The sequence below is a fragment of the Papilio machaon genome, chromosome 18, assembly GCF_912999745.1.
Source record: "Papilio machaon chromosome 18, ilPapMach1.1, whole genome shotgun sequence".
Lineage (NCBI taxonomy): Eukaryota > Metazoa > Arthropoda > Insecta > Lepidoptera > Papilionidae > Papilio > Papilio machaon.
Window position 1 is genome coordinate 5,745,738 of NC_060003.1, and position 27,267 is coordinate 5,773,004.

The window sequence follows — 27,267 nt, forward strand, 5'->3', positions numbered from 1 at the left end:
TTACAATTGAAATATTATATACTGTTACACTATAGTAAACATGGAGGATATGTAAAAATGTATGAAGAAGAAAGATATGTAGTGAAGAGAGATAAGAAATACAACAATATGTATGAACAAAGAGAATAATAAAGTTAAAAAAGGAAGTTTTGTTTTGGAAAGCTTAAATCAATTCAGATATAAATCAAGTATGGAATAAATAAAGTTGACGTGCAATCTTCTTTATAAGTTGTATATATATTTACAATACTTTACAGCAGCAGCAGCAGCAGGGGCCCGAACCCTAACGCACCGAAACCCATTTCAGTGACTGGATTCATTTGACTCCAACGGTATTTTCTTATTTACAACATACTATCATCTTCTTGCCACATCCAGGAAGGTATGAGGAAGCCTCAACTAACGAATATATTCAACCATGTGCTGCGACTGTCATAAACAGACAATGACAATACCAATACCTTGGATAATACAGCGTTTCACCAGCTTCGGGAGATGAGTTCAGTTTAACACTAACAAAAACAATTTGTTATTTCTTGATATTCGATGTTCTGCTGACATCGGAGAGAACATTTTGCTGTTATAAACTATCAGCCTTCGAATTAAACACTGATATTGACGTCAACAGCAAGCTGTATGAAATCTTTCTTTACACTGTGCTAAAAGTATATTATGTCACGCCATGTCAAATTCTGATAGGGCTATAATGAATCATTCAAACAAGTTTTTAAAGCCATTCTAGTTAGATTAGTTTATTTATTTGAATTTGGATCCAATCTAATAATTTGAATCGCATTCTTGCACTGACCATCTATCTAGATTCGAATCTAGAATTTAGAACTGATACTTGGTTCTGACCACTATAAGACATTGTTCAAGGTTTGTTGTATGATTATCTTTTTTTTTTTTCTTGTGTGTTTCTGAATGAATTTTTTACCACCGTGCAACACGAATAAAGACGCATCACATAGTCAATCAATGGGTCTTCAGAAACATCATTTCAAACGACAGTTTAACAATTGAAATTCTATCTAGGACTTCCTCAGTCACAATAGTCTTTAAAGAGAAATCCATCAGGAAAATAGTAACTTAACAAGACCCGACCTTAATGGTTAGGTTCTAAACGATTATAACAATATAGACTTAAGCTATCTGACCCGGTGGTCATAAGTAAAACTGGAATGGGATGGCTCACTAGCTCCCTTACTTTGTACCATTTCCTGTATCTGTGTCGTGGCTCGATGTAGGTTTTACATATATTAGTTTCCAATCAAGACTTTAAGTTATGTAGGTGGTATTTTTTATGTATAAATTAATTTTAACTCTTACTCAGATGTGTAACTTTTTTTTTCAGTTGTAACGTGTTCATTAAGCTGTTTTTTTTAGAAAAACAACCATGCAATTAATCATCATAGCGTTGTGTTTTACATGTATTTCACCAGCAGATAACAAACACATCGTCTTCATAAGCAATGCTGTATGTTTTCCTGAGGCATATAATATGACGGTTTTACATTACAATAAAACCGATATTATGTGCCGAGAAAACATACAGCATTGCCAGAAGTTCTTCCTGGTGAAGACGACTATGAGCTCCGCAAATGACATCGGCTGCCTCGTCCTGGCTGGCGAGTGAAATAGCAACAGAACAGGTAGTACCAACCGTAGCTGATACCAACTGTCAACGGCGAAAGACCGCGAAATTTAAGCTAAGTATACAATGCGTCTTCATAAGCAATGCTGTATGTTTTCTCGGCACATAATATCGGTTTTATTGTAATGTAAAACCGTCATATTATATGTAACTTGTACCTAAATCTTACTAATATTATAAATGCGAATGTTTAGATGGATGGATGAATGTTTGTTTGAATCTTTGATCTTGATGAAATTTTACACAGATGTAGAAAGAACATAGTCTGGAAGAACACATAAGCTACTTGTTACGGTTTATTTTTAATTCCGCGCAGACGGAGTCGCGGACGATAGCTAGTTGTAAATATGTCTAGATATACAAGTGCATATAATGTACATTTATAACCTTTGAGCTTATGTTTCAAGTTACAAAGGTCGTAAATAAGCTATGAAGTGTCAAGGATATCAAATAGCACACAAATGAGCATGCATTTCATAGAAATACATAATATACTAGCTTTTACCCGCGACTCCGTCCGCGCGGAATAAAAAATAGAAAACGGGGTAAAAATTATCCTATGTCCGTTTCCTGGTTCTAAGCTACCTGCCCACCAATTTTCAGTCAAATCGATTCAGCCGTTCTTGAGTTATAAATAGTGTAACTAACACGACTTTCTTTTATATATATAGATATAGATTTTATTAAGCTTTGTTCACACTATCAAATTAAATGACTCCTTTTTAATTAACTATTAGAATTTAATCGTGAATTTCATGACATTTGCATACGACCACTGTCGCTATCTCTGTTTTTTCAGAGAGAACGAAAGGGATGGCAACATTTTTCTAATACATGTGTTACAACAGTGAAGTTTTACAGTATCTTAAAGCCTATCATTTCTTCAATTTTAACTAAACAGTCAGACAGTTCAGTTAAATCGTATCTGTTTAAGCAAAACTGTACATTTCTCAGTTTCCTACACACCTGGACTGTTTAAACTGGTTAAAACTAGTTAAAACTAGGTGTGTAACTGTCTTACTGTTGGTTTCTGAGACCACAATCCCAATATAACATATCGTCATCCGTGTCATCTATATATATAAAAGAAAGTCGTGTTAGTTACACTATTTATAACTCAAGAACGGCTGAATCGATTTGACTGAAAATTGGTGGGCAGGTAGCTTAGAACCAGGAAAGGGACATAGGATAATTTATACCCCGATTTCTATTTTTTATTCCGCGCGGACGGAGTCGCGGGTAAAAGCTAGTCTTTGATAAAACAGAGATAACGATATGTTTTTAAGGATTTTGGTATCACAAACCCACGATTAACGTACTTAATTACATTAGATTTTAATTTTTCTTGTGTTTTCTTTACAGATATAATTACAAAGATGTTTATATACAAAGTGGCGATACTGATCGTACTCGGTGCTCTCATCAAAGGTGATTTGCCCGAAGATGACTTCAGGATAATAAACCGACAAGGTGAGCCTTACTTTATACACTTTATAGTCCACTAATACTATGCTACGCAATACTTCGCTCCAATATATCAGAATATGTCCTATTGTTTTACGCAAAGCTCATAAAGATTTTTATGGTGACGCAAAATATAATCTATTGTTAAAGTAACAATTTTTTTTGTTTTAAAGAACACAGGAAATTAAAAAATAATTTGCAACACCTACGATGTTTAAACTCTGCTATAAACTTTTTGACTTTATTTGTAACTAGCCTTTACCCGCGACTCCGTCCGCGCGGAATAAAAAATAGATAACGGGGTAAAAATTATCCTCTGTCCGTTTCCTGGTTCTAAGCTACCTGCCCACCAATTTTCAGTCAAATCGATTCAGCCGTTCTTGAGTTATAAATAGTGTAACTAACACGACTTTCTTTTATATGTATAGATGCATGTAGCATTTTAATCTAGTTTAAGTAACTTGTGATTAGCTAAGTAAATTACAACTTTTAACTCTCTCTTTCATTACCTTATACCTAAAGAGTACGACCTCTCTTTTTGGCTATTTCTTGGTGTGTCTCCACATTGTGAGATTCTTAGTGATGTGGATGGCATTATGCAAAGCAATACTATGCATAGTTATAAAATTTGAATAACATTTGTATTGTAATAATTGTTTATTATTTTGAAATTACTTTAATAAGGTTCTCAATTCTACTATTTTTTTATTACCTTTTCTTATGGCGTTAACAATTTTCAATTTAACAAATAGCGTCCGACATTGACCAATATTTCGTTTAAGATTTCATCATTGGGGTCGTCATTTCAATTGCTATCAGAGGCCGAACGCCCAAAATAACCGATCGTTTATTGCAATTATTCTTTCTATAAGTGTTTCGGTACAATAGTTAAATATAACACAACACAAAATAGAATTAAAAAAAAAACTTGATTTCAAAAGTAAGTTATCCGTACAATTTTAACGGTTAACAGTAAAATTTTTGACATGAAATGCGACCGTATTTGTTGCATTAGAAATTTGAATATCGTCTTTTTGCAAAATTTCTAACAATTAAATAAAATAAATAGTAACTTAGAATACATGAAGCGGAAGTAACCTAATCACGTACGACCAAGTTTACAAGTAGATCTCACATGTCAATAGAGGACAGCCCATAAGTTATGTCAACAATTTATACTAGGAAACATTACAATATTTATTTAAAGAGCGTCGGTGGCTCAGGGGTTAAGCACTTGACTTGCAATCTGCAGGTCCTCGGTTCGAATCCCGCCATGTACCAACATGTTTTTCGAGTTTCGATTTACATATGTATATTTATCCGACCTTCTTACGGTGAAGGAAAACATCGTGATGCACCTGCGCATATCTGAGAAGAAATTCAAAGATATGTGTGAAGTCAACCAACCCGCAATTGGCCAGCGTGGTTGACTATGGCCTAGTCACCCCTAAGTTAGGGTAGGCTCCGAGCCCCTCAGTGGGGACGTATAGTGAGCTGATAATGAAGATGATGATGACCACATTTATAGTAAAATATTATTTATACGTCTGTATGTAATAACTTATATTTGCGACTTATGATCACGCTAAAATTTGACATTGATGTAACATAGCCTGGAATAATACCTCGGCTACTAAATAAGTTTCGTTTCAATTACGCGCGAACGGAGTCGCGTGTGACAGCTAGTAATATGGTGCTCCCACATTGCCGTTATAAAATGTTTGTAAACATTTTATAACACCAAAACATTTACTAACAAATGTTAACAATTGTTGCACTTTGTTAGAAACTGTTACATGTTATAAGTGCTCCTACATTGATGGAAAATGTTTAAACATTTTATAACATCTAGTATTGGCTCGCAGTTTGGTTTCGCCTTCTGAGGGCTGAGGACGTCTACACGAAAATGGAAGAAGATTTGCTCATTGGAATAGCTTTTATTTTTTGTTTAAAAAAGAAGAAAAAGCGCTCTTATTGGATGCGCCAAACGCTAAAAGCTAGAGGAAAATATAGTGCCACAGACTATCTCAAGGATTTAGGTATTGATGGTTGCTTAAAAGATTTTTAAAAATTTTTTGTTATAAAATGTTTACTAACATTACTAAACATTTTCTAACATGAAAATTTATTTGTGATTAAATGTTTGCTAACAAATGTTTACTAACGTTATTAAACATTTTCTAACGGCAATGTGGGAGCACCATTACTTTAATATTTTCTAGTGTGTAGGTAAAAGACATTTTTCTGTGAAAATATCAAATCAAATGAATTCGCTCTAAATGTAAGCGTAAAAATTTCAAATTGATGTCACAGACGGCCATTAAAATACGGACTAGAGGCCGAGCGTTTTACCAATGATGATAAATGACCATAAAGTTGGACGTACAAACACACAGGCGTCGCTATTTAGCAATACATTAGCTTTAATGTGTTTGCGTTCGCGTTTTCACTGGTTTTGTTTGTAAAAAACAAAAGACAAATGGCTTTAATTAAGGAACAACACCGTCCGCGTCGCTCAGTCAATATGCTTAACATAGAAATTAAATGTACTTTTACGTGCGTCATTTCTCAGATAGCAGGCGTAATGGTCCTACTATAGTCGGACTTTATGCTCTTGATAGTAGATAATTTATAGTGATATCACATTCTAAATGTCCTTCGCCTAATTGCACACGCAAATAGTGCTGGGTTTACATTATTCCAGTCCAGCAAAATCAGCGCTGTATTGACACTAGAAAAATTAAAATCCACACTGGTACCTAGGGCATACCAGTGCGACTACATTCCAGTTGTCATTCAGCGCTGGACTGGAACAATATAAACATCGCATTGTTAAATAATTACTATAGTAAAAGCTTTCATCAGAACGCGATTTAAATGTTATAGTTCAAAAAGCATATAAAAGGTAGACGTATATTTTTCTTTATAGTTTTGTGTATATATCAAAAAATATCCATAATTGTTAAGTAAAATTGCTACGATAGAAAGAGTGCGAAAACATGACGTGTAAAGTTTATCTTTCATTTATTACAATACAAGTAAAAATAAAAAGATAACAATGATGAGTACATTACCAAAAAGATATAATAAAAAGATCAAGTAACTGTTTACGAAAGTAACAAGGAATATTTGCCTCGATATTATGTAACTTATCGGTATATTTCTTTACGTTTATTGATAAAGGTTTTATTTTGCAGACCTGCTGGCGACGGACAGCGATATATTCGAAGATAAAGAAGCGAGTGCGTTCTCTCAACTGCTATTCGACGTTGCGAGAGATCAGGTCATCGTTGGGGCCAGGTTAGTAACCAAATTATGTCATACAAATTAATAAAATTCTGCGACTTTATTTCTGCTACTTTGTCTGACTGTAAATTACGTAAAGATTTTATGTGTATGTACAATGAATGTCCATAATACTATTTAAAAACTTCCTATAAGTGACATATCGAATCTTCCAAGAAGTTTCGAAGGTATATAGTTTGGCTATTTTTTTTTTCAACTAGTCTAGTCTTGTCAACAAGTCTTCAACTAATAAATAAATAAATAAAAATAAAATAAAATAACTTTTATTTCGGACCAGTTACACAGTTAGGAGAGAATTCTTTACAATGTTCAAAGTTATAACCAAAATATAGAGAGTTATGAAACGTTTATAGTAAAACCTAGCTATGTTACAAATATGAATGTTATATTTTCTATTGGTCGTTAGTTCAGTTGGTATCACAAATTTTTATATCAACCACAATCTGACCCAGAAACTCGAGTTAGCCGCAGCTAGCTGGTATTGATTACACACGGGCCTCATTTTATCGTTTGTACTAATTAGATCAAGTATCACGTTTTATTCCGCGGTTTCACTTATATCCTAAGGGTAGTAGTGTAATTTTCAATTATCTATAACTAGCTTTTACCCGCGACTCAGTTCGTGCGGAATAAAAAAAAATGCACACAGGATAAAAAAGTTCCTATGTCCGTCTCCTAGTTCTAAGCTACCTCCCCATCAATTTTCAGCTAAATCAGTTCGACCTATCTTGAGTTATAAATAGTATAACTAACACGACTTTATTTTATATAAATAGATTTTTTTTCCATAATAACTAGGCCGTGTATTATACTTGAAAATTCGATCACAGGTTAGTAAGATTAGTGTGTTTTAAAAAAAAAATGTTTCTTTTTTAAATGGTGGCTACCATGTGCTGAAGTTGAATTTTTTATTAAAGAATATTAGGTATATATGCCTTGAACTATGTCATAGACAAATAGATTATCTAAAAAGTTTTTCCAAATTGATTTTGTTTTTCAAAATTGCCAATGAAAATTTAGGAGAAATAAAAAGTAAATAAGCAGGCGTTAATCTTTGCACTTTAGCGGCGACACTTAAGTGCTGCCGTCTATATTTCGCACCCGTATTCCACTGGTGTAGACAGAAACTACGGATATCCGTACACTTACCACACCTTTCTTGATTATATTTCATACCTATCAGTATCTAGCACTTTTATTAACTTTCTTCGCCACAGGCGATGTATATTATATAAATCTCACAAAGGAAGTGGTCCATCAAATAATATGCCCACGGGGATAGGAACAACCCATGTATGATATATTAAAATTCACATAAGAGCGTGAGAACTATGTTATATATGTCCAATCGCTTCAGTATAAGGGAAAATTTCACCATAATCACTACCTCAAAATACTTCTGCGATATAGTTGAAAAGGTTGTTGCCATATTTATGTAAAAGCAAATGAAAAAAAAAAACGAAATTTTTATTTATAATGTTGACGGAGAACTAGTGTTTTTAATATAAAATAAATGAAGTTTAACAAAAATTATTCGCCATTTGTTCATATATAAAATGAAATTCAAAATAATAATTACGATACAACAACTTCATATCTATCATAAAGTAATTTAAATTTTGATAACTTAAGTAAACAGCCTAATAGCCCTGCATACAAATACCTGAGTCATTCACCTGCTCAGTTGATACCAAATAACGTTATCACTGCAGGTTGGTGACGGAATATTAGGACTGTAATGCACTATCATACCAACATTCAAATATCAACCTTATTCAATTGTAATAGTTTATTTAATACAAGAGTTCATATATAAACCGTTAAATACTAAATAAATACGATAATGATCTTACTACTCATAGATATAAGGGTGCTATTTGCATTACTATGTAATATATTGCGTAAACCTTTCGATAGTATATAGATTAAGATTTAAACTTTGTATCAATATTTAAACTTTGAATCATTATTTAAACTTTAAAAGTCATGTTTGACTACTGTAAAATTTGTTTGAATAGCCCATTTTGATATGTCAATTTATTTCGATGTATCCAAAATCCATACAACACTACTAGTATACTTTAACTAAATCTTGAAGTCAATTTTGATTATTATTTAAGCTTTAAACATTGCCAAATAACATTAAAAAACCTTGTTAGTTTTCTCCATTCAAAGCTCTGAAGCAAATCTCAAGTTTTCTGAAAACTTTCTCTTTTAAGAAACACTTTTTACTCGGAACGTCTAATGTTATTAACACTATAGTTAACTTTTTAATAACTAAATAACGTCTTAATTTTACATTTATTACATAAAATAGTCTGTATGAAAACGCAAATCAAATTAGTTGCGTATCAAAATGGGTACAGTCACTAGCCTGCGTTTGCTCAATAAATGCCTTTCCACACTTGCAGGTAAACGAACTCATAACAAGGTTTAATTTGACGGCACGCGTCTGTTGGGCCCAACATTACCTTACGCGTGTTTGAAACAGTGGACCTAGCACGAATATTTGTGACAATCGCTATCGCCAATTAAGTCAAATTGTATGAGATTTTTGTACTTTAAGATATACATACAAGATAGTCATTAGCTCACTATACGTCCTCACTGAAGGGCTCTTAGCTTATCCTAAATAAGGGGTGACTAGGTATTAATCGACCACTCTGACTCAAGGCAGGTTGGTTGACTTCACACATATTTTTGAATTTATTCGCAAATACGTGCAGGTTGCATTACGATGGTTTCTTTCGCCGTAATAATGTTGGATAAATGTACATATTTAAATCGAAAAACATTGTGCTGCAAACATTTTAGTGCAAATTTTTCGATTGCAATACGATGTCGTTTGTCACAAATATTCGTGCTGGGTCCACAGATGTTGATTACTTTGATTGTCACGTCTCGTAACATAATGATTGCGATAAGTTGTTTGTGTGTGTGAATGTCCACTTTACATTTTGTTGATGATGTTATTAACTAAACGAATTTAAAAGTCAATATTATTGATCTTAGTAGGCGTGTCTTTTCTGTGACGTTAATAAGGTGACGACGAAATGTACGTAAAGTAAAACGAAAACATTATTTAAGCCATAAAAACTTAAAGAAATCTAGATTTGTTAAACAGATCACAGAAGCTCATGTAGCTGAACTGTTAAAAAACAAGTGTAAAAAAATCCCCCTTCGAAGCCAGACACAAGCTAGTTGTACTTATAAAACATGTATTGTAGTAGACACGTCTTTCTTATATTAGTGGGCGATCGGCTTTTGCGGTTAATGGTTATATTATTTTACAACCGCCTCCGTACTGAACACGTGTGCCGTTATTAAGTGTTGCCAGCGCCCAGTTTGGTGGAACAAGGCCTTTAAATTAGAAAACAACCGTGAGAATCTACTTTAAAAAAATCATTTCATGGAGACTGAGAACGATGGGTGAATAAGATAATGTCTTTTAAGTACTGTTTTGGTAGTGGCAACATACCTTATGTTATGAAAATGAATGTTCTAACACTGCGAATTGATTTTGTCAGATTGTCAAAATGTCAAAATTCTAGAGTGTAATTTAAAAGACCGTCACGTTTGTTACGTGAATGAGACGATAGAAGAAATCTTGTCTCTTTTCTATTTAAGTAAATAACTATGGATAAAAATTCGATTGGAACTAATCTATCTATCTATATATATAAAAGAAAGTCGTGTTAGTTACACTATTTATAACTCAAGATCGGTCGAATTGATTTAGCTGAAAATTGATGGGGAGGTAGCTTAGAACTAGGAGACGGACATAGGAACTTTTTTATCTTGTGTGCATTTTTTTTTACTCCGCGCAGACGAAGTCGCGGGTAAAAGCTAGTCTCTTATAATTTTAAATCGATCTATCGTGATCATATTTAAATATCATATCATTGAAATTAGAAGTAAATTGTATTTTATAACAATAATGACCAATATAATGTCAGTCTAGGTGGTCGTGTCATTCTCGGCATCAAATTATTCTATTACCCACGCAGATTCCAGCGAAGTAGCGGTAAGTGTGTGGCAGGCGAGCATATAGTCCAAGAGCCTAGGGTTCTCAGACGTTACTTATTTAACTTAGAAACAAAACGTACTACTTTTGGTAGTGACCTCCGACGCAAAAATAAGTCCTAAGAAATGGGCTATTTTTTAGGAAATGACTTCATTGTAAATAGTAATTTTTTTACTTGTTTATGTTTTAATAATATTACCCGGATCGATGATTTTTTTAAAATTAACTTGCATTTATGTACCAATTGTGACGTCATGTAGTTTTAAGACCAAGGGAGATTTTAATTCTTACTGAGTGTACGAACTCTCTTACTGTGTTAACGAAAAATTTGTCACTTGTTTTTAATAATCTGTAATTTGTCAGATGCTGAATTAACGTAGATATTTTTGTCGTGTTTTAATACTTGTAAAATAAGTAAGATTTGACGACCCTGGTATCTTTGTATTATGTTCGCTAATGCGTCTGCTCAGCACAATCCGATACCTAGTACTTATATTAATTTCACACGAAGGTTGAAGCAGAGCAGTAGTCAGTACAGTAGACAGTGCATTTCTACTATTGGTTGAACGTTTTGACAGTAAGTGTGCAATCAAACTTGCAGTACTGTCTGTACTGCCGCACTATTCTACCCTCCTGAGAACGTAACATTAGGATGGAATATGCACTAGAGCTGTAATTCTGCCGTCACTACTTACAGACAGTCGTTCTGATGGTAATAAGGAAGGCATTAGTATAAATTACCTATAAACTTGAAATTAACACGGGTAAAATGTGTCATTGACAAGCTATTACGATTACCGTAATGGTGTGGTCAGGGGGATTTATATGTTTTACTTATAGGGTAGAAGTAAGATTTCTCATTATTTGCGCTTTATTAAACAGTTATGCAAATACATTTACTGGAAACATGCTAAGTACTAAAACGAATTTTCCTTCTTTAAGACAAAATATACCTATTTTTTGGGGGGTTAAAAGTACTAATAACTCTAGCTAGAAAATGAAGTTGTTGAAACTTACTATGTAACGTTTATTATTTCAGCTTTAGTACTTTTAGTGTAATTGATAATGTAATCTTAGTTTTGAAGTTAAAATCTTTAAGCTTACTTTAGTAAGTGATCGTGGCTATGAGCTCGATGTCGGTGGTTTCTATCAATTATTGACCGTAGCAAATGTGAAATGCCGCTTCGAAAGCTGCCTCACAGCTTATAACTTTGAAACGTTAACCGAAGGCTTACACTAGCGAAACACTTGTGCAAAATTTTTATCTAAGAGTGGGATGACATTCTCAATTCCTACCAACTGTTTCTATGATTAAAGTCATCATCACCATTCATGTACTATTCTTCCATGCATCTCTATCAGACGTTATATCTGAATTCATTCCCTTCTTATGCATATCCTCTTGTAGCCATCACTTCAATCTCTACTTTCTTATTTATTTGAACTTCCTCTCTCCGCATATGTTCATACCACGTTAACCTTTTACTTATCAATTTCTCCTTCACTGAAGCTACTTTCAAACTTCCTCTTATAAACACATTCTTTAACTAATATTTAAACGGCTAAACACTCACGTATTTGTCAATCAGCTCAGTGGACGACGGGCCGCTTCCGTGAAATATCAGTTCCACTCACCCTGATGAAGGGCCACCGATGGGCTCGAAATTTACATATTAGTTTGTGATAATGTCTCACGAATTTTTTGCGGTTTTTCTGCAGAGGAAATCAATGGTTACATTTTACTATTGAAGTTATAAAAGTGTTACTTCAACAATAAAAATATTGTCCACAATTTTCGTAGCTTAGTCTTCCTTCTATAATTTACTGAAATAAATAAATCACTTTTGCACTAAATGTTAGCCTTCTTGTTATTTATTCTAGTACGTGTTTAAACACTAAACCGATGTTCTACGTGCGTCGACTGTAAACACGTGTGTTTTAACAACTGGCAATACGCAGTTTGTTTTATGTTTTAAATTATGCTATTGTAAATGTTATAGCTTGTAATAGCATTATTTATTGAGGGTTTCTAAGACCATAATCCCCATTTACAAACAATAAGGATATTGTTATCCCTGTTATATTAAATATTAAGTCACGGATGGCGATGTGTTTTATATTTTGGTCTCAGAAACCAACGGTTAGTGGTTTGAACGTCGAATTCGACTCTCAGGCAATACAAAATTTTATGACATTTTTGAAATCCGGTGCCTAAATAAACCTTACGTAAAAAATTGTCTTAAACCCCTTCGCACACTTTAGAAACAAATATTGTATCCTTGCGTCGCGAATATCACGGGTTCCGTACACAACGTTCAATCGTCATCGGCAGTTGTCTATTCGGTCACGAGGACTTTTTCGCGACAATATTGACAAACAGGTTGCGAGCTATAGTGACGAAAGAACAAAACTTCAACCACGCATGCATATGTATGAAATTTTATATCATTGTATCGCGTAAGTTGCTTAACGACTCAAGTTACCAAGATTCGAAAATTTACATTGCCTTGTGTATGTGTGCGAAGATCTTTACTGTGTAAGAAAACATCGTGATATAACCTGTACATTTAAATCTAAAAGGAATTTCGATTTTAGATTAACTAGTTCGATCCAGCATGGTTGACTAAAGCCTAGTTACCACTCATTTATGGTAGACTGGAGCCCCTCAGTAGGAATGTATAGAGTTGACGAAAATACCTTTGCTTCTTCCGATTGTTAATAGAAAAAATTCATAACCAATCAACAACACAACCACATTTGAAGGTACTGAAGTATATTATACTTGTTTATACAGATTTTACTCCCACGTTTTATTTGAATTTGGATCTTTCACTTTTAAAGTGTGAAATTTACTCGATTGCGTTTCGTATCCATGTGAAAATGCGGCACACATCAATAGAGAATGAACTTTACATCAATAGCCCTTTGTGTAATGTTTGACCATTGTAAAAATGTATTTGAACAAGTGCCCTCCGATCAAAGGTCTTTGTAACTTGGTAGTGTGTGATGTGTACTAACCCTAATGTGTTTTACGATTATCTAATAATTTTAAAGCTCTGACTGTTTGTTTCGGCCACCAAAATATCCGCTTAAAACATACTACTTAATCATAAGACTATTTTTAAAACATCATGGATAAAGGCAGACAATATTAATCTAAAAAAAAGATTAAGATGCACATAATGTCAAGCCTCAAATGTCAAGGTCAAGCCTTCCATAAAATGTAACTGACTAGTTTTAAATCTAAACTTCCTAGAATTTCTTACATTCATCTATTCTAGCATGTAACGGGTGCATGTCTGTCTAGATTGTATCAGATCTCGATCGCTTCTCCGGTTTCAAAAGCGACCGCAAACAAAATCTTGAAACTGTCACTTCGCTTCACAGGATTTGTACATGTTACAGTTAGTTCGTGGACTTCGTCAGTTGTTAATCTGACTAGTCAGTATTAGAGTAACGGAAAATTCTAAACTTGTACAATCATATTTTGCCATTTTTTTAAATAACAAGGACGTCGTGAAATTGTAAACTTATATTTTACTGCCTTGTTAACAGTTAAGTTTGGAGAATTTATAAAATGAACTAGCTGTCGCCCGCGACTCCGTCCGCGCGCAGTTAAAAAAAAATGAAAAATAGATGTTGGCCGATTCCCAGACCTACTGAATATGCTCACAAAATTTCATGAGAATCGGTCAAGCCGTTTCGGAGGAGTACGGGAACGAAAACTGTGACACGAGAATTTTATATATTACGAGTAGATATAAGTTCGTTTGTGAAAAAGAAAAATCTTACGTTTTTAAGTACCTAGTGATATATCAAACTGCCGATGTTTACAAAGTGACGGTGACATGATTTATAGTCTGGTACATCAGGCTAGTCAGGGTCCACCTACATACAGTTATGACGGGCTAATAATAGTCGGGCACGGAACGGGAGTACGATACCCTGAACATTCCCTCAGAACCTTATACGGTATTGGAATTAACGGGATATACGTTTGATGTTTTTACTACTACATCGATAAATCTGTAACATAATTAATTAAGACTAACGGTAAGACTATACCTAGTAATTAGGAGATCTGCAGTTCGTCCGATATTAATAAAAAAAATTATTACATGCGTACGTACGTTTCTTCTGTAATCTGACCCTTACTAATCTGACGTGTGAACATTTGCCCACTTTTGGTAAGAAATTAGAATTTCTGAAGAGTAGAATTATTCTTAAAAATGCAGAATTATACATATTTTACTAATATTACAAATGCGACTGTTTAGAAATTAGATGGATGGATGTTTGTTACAAAGTATCTCCAGAACGGTTCAACGGATCTGGTATAGTGTAGAAGAACTCATATGTTACTTTTTTTTTAATCCTCTGCGGATGAAATGAATTGAAACTATACAATTGTGGTACCCCTGTCTCCTAGTCAACCTTCCTTTTAAGGTTAAATCTTTACCCCTACTATTAAAACATTGGCATACCTTTATCGATATGTTAGTGTTCAACTTCCTAGTATACGTCTAAGGACGACCGTACAAGGTAAACTTCAAGCAGTCGGCGCGGCGTATTGTAGCATTTTTAAGGGCGACAGCAAACTACAGTTCGTAGCAAATGTAATCATGTTGAACGCTTGAAACTGTCCGTGTATGGTAGCCATTATGAATATGTTCATTCATTCGCAATTCGCGCGTAATAAAGAATGAAATCTGAGACCTCGCAGTGCAATCATGTCCTATTCAAATATGTAATGTATTTAAATTATACATTACTTAACGCTACTGGTTAAGGTAAGCTTCCACTGTAACTTGATCAGACCACGAAGTTTATAACTATGTAAATGAATTAAGTATAATTTTGTTTTTCCTATTTAATTGTTCAATGCAAGATTGCTATATAAAAATATAATTTAATATAATATCCTTTTATATTATATTTAAGATAGTTGATTACATTAAATATATTATTTTATAAATAAATGACATAAATGTAAAAAAAAAAAGTATCACATTTGACTTGATTTGATTTTTTTGTATGTAGGTATATATTCCATTGAGTCGAAAATAACTGCTATTTCAGGCTGTCTACAACTAAAAAAATTCAATTTGATACAGACAAAATTGCAGGCTCCATCTAGTCTTAAACATGTTCTAGAAATGTTCCATAAACTTTCGTGCTACTTTCTAGTATTTTGCATTAGAGTTATAAACACTATCGACATTCATATTATCTAATCAAGCGGCAATAATATCCACAGCACTACTGATTAACAATTCAATTAAGACGTGTCTAAGTCTTAACCTACTATATTTAATTGTTTACTTAAGTTAGAAGAGAGTGCGTACTTAGTGAAACTTGAGTTATGTTTATACACACAAATAAACCTTATATATTTAGGATAGTTCTTTAACTTATTTCAACAAAACATATTAAACTTACTATTTTTACCATTGAGGGTAAAACTTTTATAAACTTTGAATTTTATATTTATTTATATGAAATTAACAGCCTAAAAAATAAGTTTAAAGCTTCTTACTGTAAAAATGAGTACACTTGCATACAAATTTTCACCTCCAGTTTCAACCCCATACAACTATTTTTTCACGTTAAAAAAGTAGCCTATGTCTTTTCTTAAGCTCCAGAAGTCCAGACTATCTCAGGACCAAATTTTATTTAAATCGGTTCAGTAGTTTTAACGTGAAAGTAAGACAGACAGAGTTACTTTCGCATTCTTAATATTAAAGTAATAGTTACACTATTTATTATTTTTGTCTGTTATATTAGAAACTTTAATATAACATGAAATGAATTTAGTACAGTGGACAGAAAAAGTTGAATTTTTCATATGATTTTTTAACATCAACTTTAAAAATCACGTATTTACGTTACTATATAAACGCTACGCATTCTTACTAGTCAGATGTTGAATAGATAGTATCTATTAACTTTCAGAGATAAGATTAAAAAGCGTAACCATGAAATCAATAATATTATCTCGCCAGATTGACGTATTAACGCACATCGACCAACAAGTAATATATGTTCCGCTAAAACATGTTCCACTTGGAACAAGTTACGACATTATAAACGGAACACATTCAGGTTTAGTTACTTACAGATTAGACTCTGCACTTAATATGTCAATTTATTGACAGCGTTAATATGTTAAAATCTCGTCGAAAGATACATCATCTTAAATACGACTTAGTAAAAAGTAGTTACATTACAAGTATTTTTATTTAAAAAAATAAATTCGATAGCATGCAAAAGTATTGCTGCGATTTTGGTATTAAGAAAAATGCGGCCACACTGTTGGAGGGTAGTTGGACATAATATCTCGCGCACGAACAATAGCGGGAAGCGAGTGAATCATCAGTCAGAACTGTAAGAACCACCGTCGTGAGCGGACGTCTAGCGTGGGTATTTCTAAGCTAGACTTCCTGGGTATTACTAGCATATAAACTATAACATTTGTAAACTATGCTTTTCTATATAATATTTGAATGATGATACTTGTTACAGAGATACATTATACCGATTATCACTACGAGGACTAAGACCTCTAGAACGTTCGGAATGGCCCGCAGCTCCAGACAAGACGAGGTTGTGCCAAGTGAAGGGGCAGACAGAAGAAGATTGTCACAATTATATCAAAGTTCTTCTGTCGTACGGTCACAAACTATTCGCTTGTGGAACCAATGCCTTCAGTCCGATGTGCAGTTGGAGAGAGGTAAATGTACAATTATATCTATGTACATCTAAAGCTAATATTGGTTTTTGAGATGATTAGAACACTAAAGATGTTAGACCTATCCTAGGTCTTAACATGGAGAAAAAAGGGTTGTTATGTAGTCGGTTTTTTTTGCTATATGGTCCATGAAAAAGCTTTCAATCAATTTAACTATAACACTGCCAATTCTAAAAGACCACTTCCGAGATTATAAATCATAGCACTTAATTACCCGTAAACTAGATCGAGGAGATAAGGAACGTGTCAGAATGGCTGCCGGGTGTAGTGCTCTGTCCTCACAGTCCACACTCCAATGTCACCGCATTGTTGGCCAGCAACGGGGAGTACTACGCCGGCACGCCCACTGACTTTGCTAGCTCCGATACTACTGTATCCAGGTATTGTACATTGCTTTATTGCGAGCCTTCAACTCTAGGGTCAGGTAACTCTGAGGTTACCATGAAGCGAATCGGACGATATTCATGCATTTCATCTGATATTAGTCTTAGGCCTACACTTAGGTATCCTCCATTGAGCGTTAAATAATGTTAACTTACCATACCATTTACAGATACTTTGTCAACTTTTACTTAATAAAGATTAACGAGAAGAGTGTACCTACTTTCCTTCAGCAAGAAGGAAGTTTTTCAAAAAAACCACCAAGTCAGGCGAAACGCCTAAGTACAACTACATCTTAACTATATTTTCCCGAGATCGTGGTACTTCTCTGCTTCAATAAACACATTCACAAAGCGTTTGTGTCCAAAAGAAAAAAAGAAGTAATTTCTTTATGTAACTCTATTCATTCCAAACACTTAAGAAAACTTTCCTTACAAACGCAACACTCACTTTCTTGTGACCTTTTACTTTTTTCTTGTATTATTAAAGTTTAGAATTCGAAACACGTTTTGTGTACGTGAAAAGTCTCGTCTATCGATTGTTTACGAAATAATTACCTTACATAATTGCGATTACATTTTAAAAATAATTAAGTTCGAGGTTAGATTGTCGTAAAGTGTAGTCTCTCTTAGTGTAATCTATGTTTCCTTCAATCAGGAGTCGCGGTGCAGCTGCTGTTGACACGGGAATGCTGCGTACAACCCAGTACGACTTAAACTGGTTGAACGAACCTCATTTTGTGGGCAGTTTCGAGGACGATTACTACGTCTACTTCGTGTTCAGAGAGGTCGCTGTTGAACATTTGAATTGCGGCAAGGTGAGCCATATGAATATATTTTAAATTAATTATGCATCGACTGACATTTTAAGAGTTTTCGTAATAATTTGAAAGCATATATAAACTATCTTATAACTCAATAAAATTGCAGATTAAATAGTAAATATTGTATAACATGGAATAAGTTCTTTGAATGATTGGATTGTACCATTCATTCACCACAACTAAATAAGGTATATAGCTTTTTCCCAATAACTTAATAATACAAATTTAATATTGATTGTTTTAAAAGAAAATATTTAATTGAACGTAAATTTCGTTTTTACGAACATTAAATCATGTCAATAGTAAATTAACATTAATGTAAAAAAGTCCAGACTTAATTACGACCAAGTAATAAAATAAAACAGTTTATTGACATTTAAATGGTGATAAATTATTATTAGTTATATTAATATCCTACATTAAAACATTAATACTTTTAAATCAAATTGTTTCTTTCAATTACCATAACATAATATTAGAAAACGATTTATTCAATCTTAATTAATCGGAAACACATTATTCACAGTTTAAAATACTTTGATTTATTTATTGTTGGAACGAAGTTCCTTATCGCGCGTTGTGAAAAGGGGCTAGACGGAAAAAATTCTTACGAAAAGTTGTCACGACACTTTTTGCTATAGTTAATATGTTAACGACGAATGAGCGCTACTTCACCATGGCAACGACGTGACAATATATAACGAAAATTCATAGAAATAAAATGTACTTCTTGTGAAGACTTAAGTTTTTTATTCATAGAATAAACATTGGTTCCTTCACTAATTAATCGAAAGGAACTTCGTTCCATCCGGGTGTCCCTTGACACTTCTCAAGTTTTTATTTATTTCTAATTATTTATTGCAAATTAGCAACCCGTTTACAAATCAGTTAGTCCCATAAATAAACAACTAAGGTATAAATAATTTAGTTGTACAAACGTTAGTTGCCACTGTCTAAAATATTTTGACAACCCTGCCCTTGACATACCTGAGATACTACTTACCTCATTATATAAAACAATAGACAGTGTTCAATGAAATTTTATCATATACTATCTATTTTTTATTCCGCGCGGACGAAGTCGCGGGTAAAAGCTAGTTACAAATAAAAACTTCATTAATTCATCAAAAGCTTTAATCGTTCACAAAATTTGAAATAACTAATTCGGCAAAACATTCAATCATATTACACCTCATCATTCATTCACAGACGATATATTCAAGAATAGCTCGAGTATGTAAGAACGACTCAGGCGGGCACCGCGTCATGAGACACAACTGGAGCACGTTCCTCAAGGCACGACTGACGTGTCCAGTGCCCGGGGACATCCCCTTCTACTACGACGAGGTGCAGAGTGTAGAATATATACCACAGGAAAAAATATTAGTCGCTACATTTACTACTCTTACGTAAGTGAAAACTTGGATCTCATATTTTCTATAACTTTCATATCTTTTACCATTGTGACCACTTGTAGACTAAACTACTGAACCAATTTTGACGATTTAGGTGTTATTCTATTTTGAATCTTCTGCACTTTGTCATAAATAACATATCATCTTAAAGCACATGTTGTAGACGTAGACTAAATATCAAGTAGTCAAAATCGAGTTCGAAACTAGTGAGTTGTTTTTTTTATTAATAAATATATTTTTATATTGTTATTCCTTACAGTAACAGCATAACTGGTAGTGCTGTGTGCATCTACAATATGTCGGACGTACGAGCAGCGTTCGAGGGTCCTTACAAGGTGCAGACCTCGCCCTCCGCCGCCTGGGAGCCGCGCGCGCCTTCACACGAGTCCAGGGAACACTTCAGATGCGCAACTGATACCAGGTCTGTCTTTCTTTTTCTCTTTCTCTCTCACTCACTGTCACTCTCAATTTGTATCTCTCACTTTTCGATTCGGAAGCACTGTCATGCCTCTAGCTTTAATCTCTGTTTTGAATAATACTCTCAACTACAGCAATTATTTATTCTTGGTAATTAGCTTTTAGATTCTCCTGCCTCCTTTTTTTATATTACAAGTTGGCAAACGAGCAAGCGGCCATATGAAATAGCGCCCGCACTTCGCCATTTCGGCGAATTCCCATAGACATCCACAATTGCAGATATGTTGCCTACCCTCAATCGACGTTAGAGGAGACGCACAAAAACATAATATTTATCCTTCCTATGCATTTCGTCCTATATTAAATCCACCTCCCCTTCCCATCCTTTCCTTATAAGAAAAGGGGTGGGAAGGGAAAGAGGACTAAAATTAGGCCTCTGGCACCACACTCATCAGACTGTACTTGGAATTACTTCCACTTGACGCCTGTCTTCTGTGAGGTCGTGATATTTCACTGAGCGAGGCCAATTCGTGCAACACATGTTGTTGTTGCTGGCGTCTACCACTGTTAAAACTTTATACTTTTCCATAAAACGGCACATAATATGGGACTTTCTTACGTACTAAGACAAAACATATAAGCCCACGTGTACAATATTACCAGTAGGATAAGAACGTTGTTAAGCATAAAATATATTCATTTTCCTACAGAACACATGAAACAATGGAATTCCAAAGGTACCAATTGATGTACGAATCTATACGTCCTATATCCGGCGAGCCAGTCTACAAAGTGACGTCACAGCGCTTCACTCACGTCACCGTTGACGTCACCAAGACAAAACAGATGGAGAAACAATTGGTCGTGTTTGTTGCTACGCAGAACAGTGACGTCATAAAGTTGGCCATATTGCCCAGATACGAAGGCGCATGTTTGGTAGAAATATGGAAACTGAAAGATGCAAATGGCGCTATAGATATATTGACAATGCAGTTTGTTAAAGATACGGTAAGTAAAGTTATACGTAATATGGAAACTGTAAAAAAGTGTTTCACAGAAAAATATTGCTTTATATCTTATTTAATCTTACTAATATTAATGCGAATGTTTGGATGGATGGATTGATGCTCAATAAATTTTGATGAAATCTATATATATAAAAGAAAGTTGTGTTAGTTACACCATTTATAACTCAAGAACGGCTGAATCGATTTGACTGAAAATTGGTGGGCAGGTAGCTTAGAACCAGGAATAGGACATAGGATAATTTTTACCCCGTTTTCTATTTATTATTCCGCGCGGACGGAGTCGCGGGTAAAACCTAGTAGGTACTAATTGGCAATTTTTTCGAATTCTAAATAGATTATAAATATATCACTGTATCAGAGAAGACCTGTTCGGTTGTAAATTTGAGTATGAATTTGTCCAGATGTCGGTGTACATCGGTAGTGAGAGTGGAGTGTTGCGTGTGGGCAGCGAGCGCTGTGCCCGCTACCGCAGTAGGTCTGGCTGTGTGGCCGCCACAGACCCGCACTGCGGCTGGGACGACGCCCGCGAGCTCTGCGTACGCGCAGCACCACATATACACGACTCTTACTTCACACAGACCACTGCCACCTGCCCCACTGTTGACACCCCTGGTGAGTACTTGTACTGTCTTCCGTTATTTTTATTTTTTTTAATATAGGATAAATAACTTCCACAATACCAGAGGAAATGCCTTACCAGAGTTGTGGTTAAAAAGTTGAAAGAAGGAGTTTGTTTGTGCATTTTACTGGCCTTTATACGTAATTGAAGTTAGACTTTGTAACTTTAACAACATAACTCACGCCTGTAACCCAGAGAGATAGGCAGAGACCACAGACTTCCATTTGTCGCGGTCCTTACACACCTGTTTCGCTTCTTTTACATTAGAAATAGTTTCTGTTCTGTAACTTGTCGGATTAAACGCACCATATCTGAAGTTATTCAAAATAACTACTTACTTCATTCATATAAATCAAGTATCTAAAAATAGTCAAATATTTATTTACCTGTCAACGTAGTCTGTGATCGATAAGTGACATAATTTATGACCAGTGGACGGTGGCTGGTCATCATGGTCGGGATGGGAGCGATGCATGCAGGAGGGCACACCGGCTGCTGCATATGCAGACGACCAGCCCGACATGTGTCTGTGTCGTACACGTCGCTGCGACAATCCAAAGCCAGCTAATGGTGGACAGCCATGTGAAGGTAAACATTAATAAGCCAGGAAATGTATGCTAAGAAAGTGATAAAAAGTAATTTTTAAAGGATCTAAAAAAATCATCTTACTTAATATTATAAACTAGCTTTTACCCGCGACTCCGTCCGCGCGAAATAAAAAAAAATAATAGAAAACGGGGTAAAAATTATCCTATGTCCTATTCCTGGTTCTAAGCTATCTGCCCACCAATTTTCAGTCAAATCGATTCAGCCGTTCTTGAGTTATAAGTGGTGTAACTAACACAACTTTCTTTTATATATATATAGATGTGAAAGTTTGGATGTATGGATGGATGGTTGTATATAAGAAGGTATCACCAGAACAATTCCATGGACGCAATTTAGCATAGATATAGGACACAGTCTGGAAGAACACCTAGGCTACTAATTATTTTATTAATACCACGCGGACGGAGTCGCGGGCAAAAGCTAGTATACTACTGCTACTAAGTTACTGTTATATTCAATTAGGAGGAACAATATTAATGGGACTGCAAATTAATGGTCTTATAGTGAGTGAATGCTTGGCCTCGTAAAGGACGGAGTCAAATATGAAAAACTGAACGCCAATCTTTGCTAGTCTCAGAGACACCTCAAGGAGAAGTATGGATTGGGAACTATCACTAGATTAAGAAAGGGAGTGTTTCGCTGATAAAAATATGAAGGAGCGTTGATGTATAGCCCGCAAACACTTGCAGGCGCGAGTATATCAGTGGCGAACTGCACGACTCACGGCGGCTGGTCGCCATGGTCGGGCTGGTCTGAGTGCAGCGCCTCCTGCGGCATCGCCGTCAAGTCCCGCCGCCGCGCCTGCACCGCGCCCGAGCCCAAGCACGGCGGCCGAGTCTGCGTCGGCGTAGACTCACAGGACGTCTACTGCGGGAACCTGCCTCCGTGTCCAGGTACTGTGCCTACAAATCTCAATTTCAATTGTAACTTTGCATACTCATTAAACTCACAAGTCTGTAATCAGGTCACAATTGTAACGATTTCAGGTGATTTCTAAATTACCACCTATTACGATAAAAAAATATGGGATGTCAATATATTTTTCATAACTTCTGCTGCCAATCTTAAGATACTATTAATTCATTCTAGCTTCTACTAACATATTTAATTTATTAAAATATCTCTAGACCCAGCACTGGCTCCTGTTGACGGTGGATGGTCACCCTGGGGGTCGTGGTCGGCGTGCAGTGGTAGCGGGTGCGGGCCCAATGCTGGGACCCGCGAGCGGCGGCGGCAGTGCACGGACCCCATACCGCAGCACGGCGGCGCTGACTGCGAGGGTCAAGCCACTGAGAAGCAATTATGTGACCTCAGGCAATGCGAAGTGAGGAAGGCCACCGCGTGGACCCCCTGGGTGCAAATACCTAGTAAGTTTGATTAAATAACTTCGAAATTTCAGAAAACTGTTGATTTTTTTTAAGTATGCTAAATGCGTGCATTTTGTTGCAGGCAACATTTCTGACGGCAGCTACACGGAGAAACGTTTTAAATTCTTATGCAAAGCGCCTTCACCTGAACAAATAAAAGTAATTTATAAACTTTAAAATGAAATTATATTTGGATCCTTCAAGTCGGATATTTTAAACGCTTTTAATTCTAGCTGTCACTGGCCCGTGAAGAAGAGAGGTATTGTAACGCTCTGGGCACCTGCAGCAGCACCCCCCTGGAGGAGGAGGGGTGGGAGGCTTGGGGTCCTTGGGGGTCGTGCTCGGCGGCGTGCGGGGGCGGGCAGCAGGGCCGAGCGCGCCGCTGTCGCCGCCCGCCCTGCGCCGGCGCAGCGGACATGTTGCGCGCCTGTAACACGCACGCTTGCACAGGTAATACATTGCAACTAATTCTTTCCGATATCGGTACAGATTCGTGGGGGGTTTTTCTGCGTTGGATTCGCGATACGCCTTGCATACTAGTATATCTTATTTTATAATCTGTCGAATCTGCAATTTTTACAATTAACTAGCTTTTACCCGCGACTCCGTCCGCGCGGAATAAAAAATAGAAAACGGGGTAAAAATTATCCTATGTCCATTTCCTGGTTCTAAGCTACCTGCCCACCAATTTTCAGTCAAATCGATTTCGACCGATCTTGAGTTATAAATAGTGTAACTAACACGACTTTCTTTTATATATATAGATTATCACCGTGCATAAAACTGTTTATAATCGTTCGCATTCACACATGACATGTAATAGGTGAGTGGTCGTGCTGGAGCGAGTGGAGCGCGTGCAGCGGGGAGTGCGCGCGGGGCGCGGCGGGTCACCGCACGCGCACGCGCATGTGTCTGTCGGCGGCGGGCTGCGCTGACGCCGGCGCAGCGCTCGAGCGCCGCGTCTGCGTCAACACCTGCCCAGGTATGTCATCCTGGTACTTGTTGCAAAACTACACGACAATAACTCCCAGTTTCCAAGCTTCAAACATTATTTAATTTAAAATGAGAGAAGAAAGGTTGTTTAGTAGCGTTAATTTGATCGAATAATAAAGGTAATTGTAATTTCAGAATCAGAGAGTGGTTGGGGGTCTTGGGGGTCGTGGGGGGCGTGTTCTGGTGGCGAGCGGGTGCGCCAGCGCAGCTGCGAGGCGGGCGCGTGCAGCGGCGCGCAGGTGCAAGTCGCGAGATGCTCCGATGATACAGAACTGGATAATGGTACGTTTACTATTTGGTCCTTCGAGTCGGATTTATCAAATGTTTTACAGTATATTCATCCTAATGTAATGTAGCTTGAATGCTCTTTGCAACTTTGAAGTATTAGATGATATACTATTTAGATTTCCTGGAATGTAATTTATAAAATAAATAAAATAAAAACTAGACATACGCCTATAAATAGTATCTAATTGTCCCACTCAGTCATTAATTAATCACTAGAAAACTCTTGAGTACACCGGATACAAGTTTGCTTTTTTATTTGTATAGATAAAAAATTGCATTGTTTTGTAACTTTGGCCATTCATTGCCTTCTAAAATTCTTGTATTTGAAGGAAGGTTTAAAAGTAGAATTATTCTATTTCAGAATTGTACGCAATGCCGGCGTACAGTCAGAACGTAGAGATGGCCTCATTTGTGACAGGATCCGGGAACGAGTCCTTGAGCGTTGGTGCTATTGTAGGCTGTGTGGTGGCCGCATTCGCTATGGGTCAGACTATTTCAAAATTAACTAATGTCATTCATGTTTAAATTAGTAACCATTGGTTTCTGAGAACAAAGTCTTTGTTTGAAACATATCGTTATCACTGTTTTATCAAAAATCATAGGAATGACGATACGTTTTATAAAGAAATGTTGGTCTAAGAAACCCACTTTAAGTGGTTCGATCGAAATGTTTACTAAAATCTGAAAAATGAGATTTGAAAAAGTAATTTCATTTACTCCCGATAGATGGTGTTGTAAATAATCCAAGCTATCTCATAATTTTATTTTTGGACAGGAAACAGGACGTTATAATTCTACATTTTCAAGCAAATTTTTTCATCCTCAGTATTATATTATATCTATCTTTTTTGAATTGAAGAAAAAAATTTTGTTAAATTTTTCTCCTCTTTTGTGTCGGTAGATGGCGCTGTAAAATTTAAATTTGAAAAACTAAAAAAAGGAATTTAATTGTTTTATTTTAGCCAAAATATAATGAATTTCATAAGTAATTTTTTCCTCATAAATATAAAAATTCCGGAACATAAAAACAAAATATTACAAAAAGTTCTAACACACGCTATTAAAGTTTTTTCAGTTGTTTGAATAAAAGTAAAGTGCGCCATTCGCCAATTGTGTCTATTGAAAGGAGAGACGGTTAGCACTCCCCTTGACAAGGATGGAACACATAAAATGGTTAAGGCACTACTTGACCACATTTTTTTCTTTACAAAAAGAACCATTATTTCAGAAAATTTGATTACAAAATTTATTTTTTTCTCTTTACTGTCTTAAAGCCATTGCTTCATAGTCGGAATAAATATTAATTGAAATGTTGTCTTAAAACTTTCTCGCCTTCTATTATAATCATTGTGAATTTGAAAGACATTATGCCAGGATAGTAGTACAGTAGCGCTGGCTTGACATAAACTGTTTTGGGCGCTACTGTCCTACTGTACTGGCGTAATACAAACCAGATTAATCGCTGGTTTTATGTAAGTTCTATTTTAACGAGTCCAACAGGCGACATAATTGAAAAAATTCTAAAGTATTAGAATTAAAAAAGATAAAAATTAAATAATTCTTTCGTCATTTAACCTGTATTACTTTCTTGTTAAATATTAAAATATGTTTAAAAATTGTATATTTTTTAAGTTATAAAATTTTTTTTATTGTAAAGGTTGCCTGGTGTGCTTGGCGGGGGTGATATTCTGGCACCGGCGGGGGGGTGCTGGTCGCGGGCGGGTCCCCTCCAGCCCGCACTACATCACCGCCAAGCAGAATAGCTACGTCACTGTACCACTCAAGGACGTCGTAAGTACCGACATTACGTCACCCACATCATTGCAGGGTTACCAGAAATGACAAAAAAAAGAAATTTTACAAAAATATCTAAAGTGATTACTTTAATTTTGTATAGTCGAGTAAATAACACACATAAAAAAAAATTCAGTCGAATTGATAACCTCCTTCTTTTTGAAGTCGGCTAAAAATATAGACAAAGAACTGCTTGTGAGCGTGAAAAAAGAAAGGCGATTTAAAGTAAGAATACGAAATAAGTGCAAAGAGTACTATAATTTCAAGCTGCATTATATTAATAGTAAAGTATTTCTAGATCTAGGATATTATGAATCATCTTAACACACTTAACCTT

General features: G+C 35.5%; 1 protein-coding gene and 1 non-coding gene across 2 annotated transcripts in view; both read left to right on the plus strand.

Moving 5' to 3' along the window:
* Positions 1–27,267, plus strand: part of LOC106721769 (semaphorin-5B) — a 40,584-nt gene that overhangs the window by 12,714 nt on the left and 603 nt on the right. Inside the window, exons 2-19 of the mRNA XM_045682194.1 lie at positions 3,017–3,124; positions 6,316–6,418; positions 16,971–17,178; positions 17,422–17,576; positions 18,235–18,394; positions 19,610–19,809; positions 20,075–20,236; positions 20,943–21,240; positions 21,662–21,872; positions 22,312–22,467; positions 23,178–23,381; positions 23,616–23,855; positions 23,938–24,014; positions 24,089–24,305; positions 24,679–24,837; positions 24,984–25,130; positions 25,498–25,620; positions 26,794–26,927. Coding sequence (XP_045538150.1) covers positions 3,031–3,124; positions 6,316–6,418; positions 16,971–17,178; positions 17,422–17,576; positions 18,235–18,394; positions 19,610–19,809; positions 20,075–20,236; positions 20,943–21,240; positions 21,662–21,872; positions 22,312–22,467; positions 23,178–23,381; positions 23,616–23,855; positions 23,938–24,014; positions 24,089–24,305; positions 24,679–24,837; positions 24,984–25,130; positions 25,498–25,620; positions 26,794–26,927 — 3,048 coding nt within the window. The 5' untranslated portion in view covers positions 3,017–3,030. The remainder of the gene's footprint in view (positions 1–3,016; positions 3,125–6,315; positions 6,419–16,970; positions 17,179–17,421; positions 17,577–18,234; positions 18,395–19,609; positions 19,810–20,074; positions 20,237–20,942; positions 21,241–21,661; positions 21,873–22,311; positions 22,468–23,177; positions 23,382–23,615; positions 23,856–23,937; positions 24,015–24,088; positions 24,306–24,678; positions 24,838–24,983; positions 25,131–25,497; positions 25,621–26,793; positions 26,928–27,267) is intronic.
* On the plus strand, positions 26,249–26,338 carry LOC123721995. The gene has a single exon (XR_006756374.1). It is a non-coding gene; the product is annotated as a U6atac minor spliceosomal RNA (small nuclear RNA).